A 9946-nucleotide genomic window follows, 5' to 3' on the forward strand; every position below is an offset into this window, starting at 1 on the left:
ATACACTTTGGCCTGCTGCCGTGTGGCCTGTGAGGTTTTTACTCGCGGTGCACTCGCCAAACTTATTTTCGCAATTTGGAAGTTTCTGATTTATTAGAAACATTTGAATCCCACGAGATGCAGAATCGATTGACATCTTCCAAAAAAGTCATGCTTGTAGCTAATTGGAAACTCTCTGGATAACCGTTAGATAACTTTAGATACACAAACATCTATTCTACGATTTACAAATTCTTTGGAGCGCAACGTAGCGATCTCCTCTCCAGGGTGAGCTCGTGTCCGTTAACGGCCTTCATCATGACGTCGATCTTGACTCGGATGTGCGGCGTGTTCCCCCCCTCCACCCTCCCCCTCACGCGGTGGAAACGCAGCACCGACGACAGCGCTGACTTTATAGACATCAGGGCATACTGGTAACCTGCAATACAATACTAATTCATCAGAACAACGAAACCAAGAGCTGCCTATTTAAAATAGGACAACGCTGGGTAACGATGGCATTGTTCCTTTCTAGAGATGTGACAGATGATGCGTCGAAAAAGATCATCAGCTAAAAATCGTTTTTGGAATTGACCCAACGCCTCAAAGCAACTTGTTAAACAACTTCACAGTCTCCAAAAATACCGGCAAATTATAATATCATCAACTAAATAGCAAAAACGTGTTCAGAGAGGCAATAACGAATGAACTGGAAAGAGATACGGGAAAGAAGTCCCATTCTAGAAAAGACCGTCAGCTTAGTAAATTTCTTGTCGCTCATTAGCCTATCATAATACGCTTGACAGTACACACCAATGCAATTCCTCGGGCCGATACTGAACGCCATGAACGCGCAGGGGTGCCTCAGCGCGGCCCGCTCCGGCAGGAAGCGGTCCGGGTCGAACGTATCCGCGTCGGGGCCCCAGTACTTGGGGTTCCGTTGTGTGCCCCACACAGATGCTATTAGACCACTGCCGGCAGGGAGCACGTGACCTGATGCTGTACGAAAATCTTAACGTTTATTTTGTGGGCTGCTTAATACCTAAATCTATTAGTGTTTCAGAATTCTGAACTATGGACTTAACCACAATTAATAAATAAAAATGATGATGATGATGATGATGAACCTTGAGTTTTCTATTGCTTTAGGTTACCTAGGTCATGCACAGCACACAAGTGCATGTATTTGCTATAAACAGTATAAACATATCCAAAGTTCATAAGTTACAAGCTTGAAGAATAATTTTCTGATAAACTTATCCGCATCAAAGTCGTCGCATCGTCTGCAATGCTTTTATTGTAACTTGTATGACAAGCAGATGAATGCTATTATCTACACAAGTACCGATCTAAAATCTGTATATGAATCACATATAGTAATATCAAGTTCTATACAATTTGTAGAGTAGGTATTTTTCTTCATACCAAGTTTTTCTCCTGAATCTATGAGGCTTTATTCCCTATATAAAAAAACAATCACTAAACAATGAGCACTAACTTTTATTTATTATTGTTTTTCATTTATTTTGTTACACTTGCAGCTAGCAGCTCTTGGAGCTGATGCGTGTTAATGTAGTAAATCAGTTTAGAATTTCTTCTTCAGTTGTGATTATATGCTGTTTGTTTCCCTATGCAATAAATAAAATAAAAATTAGGAAACTTACGCAAGGTGACTTCCTGCTCGACCTTCCTGATGAGGAAGGGTCCTGGCGGGAAAAGTCGGAGCGTCTCCTTGATGACACAGTCCAAATACTTCAGCCCCATCAGGTCCTCTTTTTGGAGAAGCCGGTCCGAGTCGCCGAACACTTCGTCCAGTCTACAAATAGGTATGTAACAATTTTCAACTAACTTCTTTATTATCATAGTGTGGTGTGTTTTCCACATGTATGCCCATAAAAAAATTTATACACATGTTAAAAAAATTATATTTAAAACCAAATATCAGATTTTCTACGGCGGACTTTTTTTTCAAGTCCATATTAAATAAATATTTGATACAGAAACAAAATACCAACGAAATTCTACAAGGTTATTAAATAATTATTTCATTAATCGAAATTAAACTATTTAATTCACATATTGGCTTACTATATTACTTTGATTTAGTTATTTATTGTTCATTCACATTGGCTGACAACCATTAATGAAACAGTATTTAATTAAAATGAAAATATTTTATATGTACCTACAAATTGCACTTATGAATGTCAAAATTGACAAAAATCATCAAAATATACGGTAAAAAATATACCGCAAATACAGTACAAAGGTTATGAACTTACTCTTCATGGACCTTGTCCTGCACGTGAGGGTACTTGGCCAGGAGGTCGAGCGCGTACCCGATAGCGGAGGCAGTGGAGTCGGTGCTCGCGATGATCAGCGTCAGGATCTCTTCCCGCAGCTCCTCGTTGCTGTACCCGCCCTCGCTGCCAGAGAAGTGGATCAGCAGCTCCAAGAAAGACATGGAGTCGTAGTCTGATAAACCTTACAATAGAAAAGAAGTTACAATAATTGTATAGATGGATATAATTAATCCGAAATAAAAGCTTTCTTTTTTTATATATAGTTTTCTATCCATATGTTTAGTGTTAGGACGCAACAAGTGACATAAACATTTTTAGTGTATTGTGATGACTCAATGGTGTATTTTTGATACCGAATTCAGGCGAAGCATCATCGATAATCACCAGCTCCCAGCGCATGGAGGCGCCTACTGCAGGCTGAGTGCAGTTCCGACTATGATGGTACCCTGTCTTGTATGCAAGCGCGAGTTACGATTACCGGAACCGGAGGAGGAGTTCAATTAAAAACGTGACTTTTGACACTGATAAATCATATCCTCAACAAATTCAGATCAAAATTGTAAGGCATTAACACAATCAGAATAGAAAAACAAACGCCTCCCGGTTGTGTCTGCAGCTCAGATGAATTTTATTGGCGCTTCTAAAAATCTTGCAGTATACGCCATGTATGTGTCACGGTTACATGAAATAAATGATTTCAAATTCAAAATTGGGAATTTTTTTTAAACTAATTACTTACCAATGGTTTGGTCTGCTTTAGGACTTTTAGATTTTTGGGCTTTTAGTTCTTCTTTTTTCTTCATTATCACCTGAACAATTTAAGAGTAATTAGACACCTGAGCAAATCATAATACATCGCCGCAGGAAGGTCAGTTGGTCACTGCTTGTTTTATATTTAGATTATATCTTTATTATTTATACTGTTTATATTTCTTTCTAGGCATAGTGTTATCAGAATTAAATTACTTTATTAAATATTTTTAAACAAGATATTTGTCAGAAAACTTACGTGATCAGTGAACCCATGCAAGACCTCGCAGCCGGTCCGCTGCTCGCGGTACAGCGGGAAGCACCGGAACAGCCACTCCGGCTGCAGCCAAAGGTGGAAGACGCGCTCCGCCACCACCCGGGTAACTCGGCCCATCTCCACGAGGAACGGGGACATGTCATCGTCCTGGGCATTTACCTTCACGCCGAGCGTCGTTTCTGTTATCACAAACTTTCATTGTTAACCCATGTAACTATTTAATTATAGTAGATTGTTAACCAAGAGTTGAAAGGCACCCATTCCCATCGAGGTAGTTTGGCGCTCGAACGCAGTGAGAGCGCCAATACTCCGAGACGGAAATGCTACCTTTCACTCTAGTTAAATCACTCTACTTTTCATATCGAATGCGAGGAAACCAAACAAGACAAGGCAATTTTGCAAAATCAGTAACTAAAGTACCTAATAGACCTGCGGCCATGATGTTTTCCCAAGGACTTACTTGTAATCGGAGACTTTTCATGTTTGAAGATAAATAACCCCTATAGCGAAAAACATTTAGATTGCAATATTTATACAAACTGCAGTAATTTTAAAATGATTAGGTTATTAATTTATTATAGTATAAAACTCTGCGGGATTGCCTCTTACTTTTTAATTTTTTACTTTTTAGTTCTAAAACTTCCAATAGTCAATGGCATCCCAGTCATTTAGCCAACATAATAAAAGTATTTAAAGAAATTTAAAATACAATTTAACAAAATAAATCAAGAATAATTTATTTTAACAATTTACTTACATCATTTTGATAAAAAAACGATTCAATGCGGGATTAGTAAATTTAGAACAATTACCAATTTTTTTTTATACTACGTCGGTGGCAAACAAGCCCGCCCGCCAAGCGATACGGCCCGCCTGATGAATTGTTCCAGGCGGGGAAATAAAGACACTATTTTTCAATTTTATTTCCACCCATTTGCTCGTGGGACAGGGACGCAGAGGAGTACACCACTTTTCTGCACTAGAGCAGAAACGTATCACTTTCTGCGTACTTTTTAGAACAACAACGACCCACTTTAAGAGCATGAGACATGAAAAAAAATAATTAAAAGCTAGGTACGCTTTATGCCAAAAAATCCTTTTTTATACCAAAAATACAGTACTTACATAATTTTGGAAAAGAGCTGATGATACTCTTCAAACTGCTCGATCGATTTTATCAAATATAGCTAAGAACTAAATACCGCCAGGAAACTCGCTCTCACGTTAAAGAATCGCATCGAAATCGGTTTATCCGTGTGAGAGCTAATACGATGCCACAGATAGACACACAAACTTACAGACAATTGGCGTCAAGCATAATATAATACCCGTATTTTTTGCGTCGGGGTTAAAAGGGTCATTCCCTGAAAATATGACATCCAGGAATCCAGCTGGGTATCGGACGGAGCTGATCTAAAACCACAGCTGGACCTTGCGGTCTCGGTGATTGAAGAGTCTCCGTTTCAGCGTGGGCAAAAATGCTTTTCAATATCGGTCTGGCTGTTATACTGTAACAGGTGGTTGATGTAAGGCCTCGTCCATCTGAGACCTTGCGGCCTCCGGCTTCGCCTAGCTTGTGAGCTACCTTCAGGCTCTGCTCTGTGCAGACTCACCGCAAGACGAGTCTAAGGTGTAGGCGCCGATGTAAGGCAGTAGCTTGACCTTGCGGCCTCCGGCCTCGCCCAGCTTGTGAGCCAGCTTCATGCTCTGCTCCGCGAACACGCGGACGAAGCTCTCCACTATCTTTGGTTTGAATGCTGGCTGCAGTATCTTTCGCCTTGGTCTCCAGATTGACACTAAGAAAAAACAAAGTTCTTTGACGATTTCATGATTAAAATGTTGAGTATTATATATTTAAAATTAATCAAATATGCCTACTCTACTAAGAATATTTATCCTTGCTCAATATTATAAATGCAAAAGTCTGTCTGTGTGTTACCTCTTCACGCTTAAACCGCTGAACCGATTTTTTTTTATTTTTTATTTATTTATTGATAATGGGAAACAAACAGCGAAAGATGACACATATAGATAATTACACTTAAATACATACATAAGCCAAAACAGTTTCCACTACTGAAATTAGATAATTATGGTTGCTCAGACAAGACTTGTTTGTACAATTCAATTAAACTATCTCTAAATAACCCCTAGTTCTAGATCTAGTGCTAAAGAACTAAACAATGCGAATTTAAAACCACAAACGTGACATGCATTAATTTAACTTAATTTTACAATAGTAAACTATCAAAATCAATTATATTATTTGCCCTAATAGTAGCAGAGTTATATTATATTATTTGTTCATTTGCTCTTAATTGCAGAAACATTTAGTTGAAATAATAATAATTTTAACGTTATATAGAGGATATTCACAGTCACTTGGTATATATTTTGGAAATATCCAGGCATTTTCAATTTAGAGCAGTTCAAAGTCAACTGTGGATTGTTAAATTTTTGAACGTTTTCTAATTGCTTAATAGTACATTATGATACAAGTGTGCTAAGTTGGACATTACACACGAGGCGATATTGTGCGCAATAAGAAAGCCGATGTGTGTAATTCAATTCAATTCAATTCAATTTATTTATTTCAGGCAAATGCCCATATAATTTGTTAGTAATACAATTAAATTAATCTTGATATGCTAATGTTAGTAAACACATTAAATTACAAATAAAAAATGTATATCACATCTAACTTTACATAATGAAGACTGCCACATTCCAAACACTACTGCTGTACATGCAACAGCATCCAGTGGTGTTGGAACGGGCAGTCTAGCCTCTCGGCCAGCACATGCAACAGACTGTTGGAGCTACCGCGCAACCTCCGCATCAGTGAGGCAGTACGCTTACGCATTATGGCCTGGAATCCATCAGTTCGAGCCTCCGCAAACATACCTGATGCACTGCAGAAGCGCGGCAGACCCAACAGTACCCTAAACCCATTAATATATTGTACTCTCAGGGTGTTGAGAGTACTCTGCGTATATCTTACCCACAGGCTGCAAGTGTAGAAGCTCTGGCAGTAGGCCTTAAACAATGTTATTTTGACTTCTTTTGTACACCGTGCAAACCTGCGGGCAAGCATATTACAACGCACAGCCATGGAGCGTCTCTCCCTTTCCACGTCTGTGCCATCTGAGAGGTCCGCAGTCACCCAATGGCCCAAGTATTTGAACTCTGACACTTGTTTGAGTTCACTGCCGTACAAGTAGACGGGGGGTACTGTCCCAACAGTACCACCACGCGGCTTAAAAACAAGGAGCTCGCTCTTGGTTATATTATACTTGAGCCCATGTGCAACTGCGTAATGACCAATGCACACGCGTTAATGCATACGCGATTATGAGCCCAAAATCGGTGGAATAAAAACGTCGTTTTGAGCAAGTGTGTTGAAAAATGATTTTTTATCTATGTATAGAGTGAGCACTCTATAGCTTACCTATATACTTAATTCTTTGTGACAAAACGTTTTAAAATAAATTGAAAAATTCACCATTTCAGTGACACACACTCACTCTAGCACTCGGGTGACAAGTATTCCCGTGAACGCCAAAACAGAATTCCGTGGTTCCCGGGACAGGACAATGTCTGGGAATCACGAAACCCCACTCTCTATAGGTATTATATAACAACAAGGTGACATTTAGGTAACAACTGCAGCTGAATTAATGTTTCAACATTACTGGAAATTGACAGATACAGAGGCGTCATCCACGCCGCCGCAGTCATGTCGCAACAGTAATGAAGCTACAGTTGAATGTCACCTAAAGATTACCTGGAGCAAATACAGACCCGTAGCCGATGACCGGCCGCGTGAAGCGGTGCAGGTCGTCTTTCTCCATGCATGTCCGCATCACCATCTCCAGGTCCACTGGATCCACGGAAACTGGTTCAGAATACAAATATTCTTTAACGACATTTTTATTAGAAACTCCATTTACCAAGCAACACTTTATCATCATTCATTTAATTCTTTATTTAAGTCATTTTATCTACTTACACACATATCATAAACCCTCTATAATGCGTTCGAAAACCGCAAATTATGGCCGGCATAAATATAAACTGTTTTGTTACAACAAGTTTTTTATCAGTTGAAAAGTTTGAGAGGAATTTAATTTTACCTCATTTCTAGTATGACTCGAGAAGACATTTTATTGAGTGTGTGATCAGATTCTGCAATGGCGGTCGTGACATGTGGTTCCTGAACACATCATAGATTTTTTTTTAAAGGAAATCTATAATTACCAAAATACAGAATGGGTCCCAGCCAGACCCTAGTGATTCCACCTTTTTCAATTGCCGCGTAGCTCACGTCTTTTAGTGAAGACATAATGTCTGCAATAAATAAAACATAATAACTAGGTATAGCCAAAGTGCCAAGCTAAAGTGCAAAGGGGCACGCTAAAGTGAGACAGGGCAGAACTCGTCTGGCGAATGCATCCGGAACGTTGGGTCAAACTATCCACAGAATGGACCTCACAAATGGATATCGGGGCATAGGAATACCAAAAGGGAGATGACGGGAAAGCTGGCTGGCTGCCCAGCAGTGGGATACTCTTTCAGACTAATGAATAAAATACTAGTTTAGTACATCCTCCATCGGTGGTAGCAGTGCATGCAGTGTCTTATTTACAACATGAAAGTCAAGGACACATCCATCTAGCATCTCCTGAAGATACCTCGTAGAGAGGCGAAACTCGTGTCGAGTTTTGTAATATTTGTGGTAGTTTGTTATATTTATTCTCACGGTGGGAGGGTTACATTGGAGATTAAAGAAAGATTTGAAACTTTAATTTCAAGTAGGTAAGTATAATGTATTATTATTGTTTATGTACTATTATTTATGTGAGCTACCCTATAGGAATCCACGACGCGAGTTCAACACATCCTTCAACGGCGATAGTAATGTCTACAACATGCAGCTCACCCTCCATGGATCCTATGAACTTGTGGGCCGCCCCTATGAGAGCTCGCGTCGAACTGGGACGCAAGTTCAATACATCCTCCAACGGCGATAGTAATGTCTACAACATGCAGCTCACCCTCCATGGATCCTATGAACTTGTGGGCCGCCCCTATGAGAGCTCGCGTCGAACTGGGACGCGAGTTCAATACATCCTCCAACGGCGATAGTAATGTCTACAACATGCAGCTCACCCTCCATGGATCCTATAAACTTGTGGGCCGCCCCTATGAGAGCTCGCGTCGAACTGGGACGCGAGTTCAATACATCCTCCAACGGCGATAGTAATGTCTACAACATGCAGCTCACCCTCCATGGATCCTATGAACTTGTGGGCCGCCCCTATGAGAGCTCGCGTCGAACTCGGACGCGAGTTCAATACATCCTCCTTCGGTGGAAGTAATGATGCAATATGCTCACCCTCCGTGGATCCTATGAACTTGTGGGCCGCCCCTATAAGAGCTCGCGTCGAACTTGGACGCGAGTTCAATACATCCTCCATCGGTGGAAGTAATGTCTGCAATATGCTCACCCTCCGTGGATCCGATGAACTTGTGGGCCGACCCTATGAGAGGAAGCTCGCCGACACCCGGGAGTCGCGACGCGAGTTCATACATCCTGCGTCGACGGTAGCGGAACGCAGCAAACCACAGCAGAGGCAATAGCAGTACCAACCAGATCATAACGATAACGGATCTGAATTGTATTGGTTGCAAAACAATAATATTAAAAAATTAAAACTACTATTACGTTACTAAATAAAGCTGGAAACTTTAGTATGAAAGTAAAATTCAACTTGTAACACACATTGAGTACCGGGAAGCCGCTCGGCAGGTTCTCTGTTCGTAGTCGCTTTCCTCTACAAAGCGGGAAAACGCTGTGATCGGCTACAAAAATGTTGGCAGTAAATGTGTTAAAATTAACACACCCCATTCATCATTGACATCACTATTTTTTCGATAGAATAAAATTCATAAGTAACCGAAACCTTAAAGAGTTTAAAAAAATTATTAAACCAGGTTTTTTTAACTGTTTAAGGCTTATATATTATCATAAAGACTCACTTGAACGCGCGTAGGGCAGACGATGTCTAAACGCAAATTGAAGAAGAATTGGTCTTGACCTCAAACCTCAGATGTGCAGTTTCACCTTGTAAATAAAACTTGTCTAATAGCCCAAGAGCCGTACGATATTTTTGCAAATAACTCAAAATCTGTCTATTTTTTTGTATACGGGTCTTAAACGCAGTTTTAAGAACATAATTTTGAATTCATTGATTTTCGGTTCCGGAAGGAAGCAAAAAAAGTGGTTAAGATATGTGTGTAAAAATCAGTATTGACTTTTGAGAATTGCAACCCGAATCAACAAATATATATTATGTGACTGTAAATAATAATTATGTTACATAAACAATGCTTATTTTCGCCTGCTTTTAAGAAATTAATTATTAATAAAACTCGTGTTGACAGTTGTTGCAGTCTTATTTTATTTCATTTTAAATATACCGTTAACCGAAAACTTGTTGCTTAGCCAATAGCTACTAACAGATGGCAGCACTGGTATTCAAATGCATGGAATGCATATTATAAATAATGGTTTTGTTACAATTTTAACCTCAACGTCCTCAACCTCAAAATCAAAACATAAACTTATATTTATTAT

At 39.7% G+C, this 9946-nt stretch overlaps 1 protein-coding gene across 1 annotated transcript; it reads right to left on the reverse strand.

The window, feature by feature from the left end:
- Positions 1–222: 222 nt before the first annotated feature.
- On the reverse strand, positions 223–8967 carry LOC134750107 (cytochrome P450 4c3-like). Its single transcript, XM_063685202.1, has 10 exons — positions 8817–8967; positions 7567–7656; positions 7094–7204; positions 4923–5105; positions 3292–3488; positions 3022–3091; positions 2262–2463; positions 1644–1795; positions 793–978; positions 223–418 (listed from the first exon to the last, which is right to left on the reverse strand). The coding sequence occupies exons 1-10, from the start codon at positions 8965–8967 to the stop codon at positions 225–227; spliced, it is 1536 nt and encodes a 511-aa protein (XP_063541272.1). The 3' UTR covers positions 223–224.
- Positions 8968–9946: the final 979 nt, after the last annotated feature.

This window comes from Cydia strobilella, chromosome 19, assembly GCF_947568885.1.
Source record: "Cydia strobilella chromosome 19, ilCydStro3.1, whole genome shotgun sequence".
Lineage (NCBI taxonomy): Eukaryota > Metazoa > Arthropoda > Insecta > Lepidoptera > Tortricidae > Cydia > Cydia strobilella.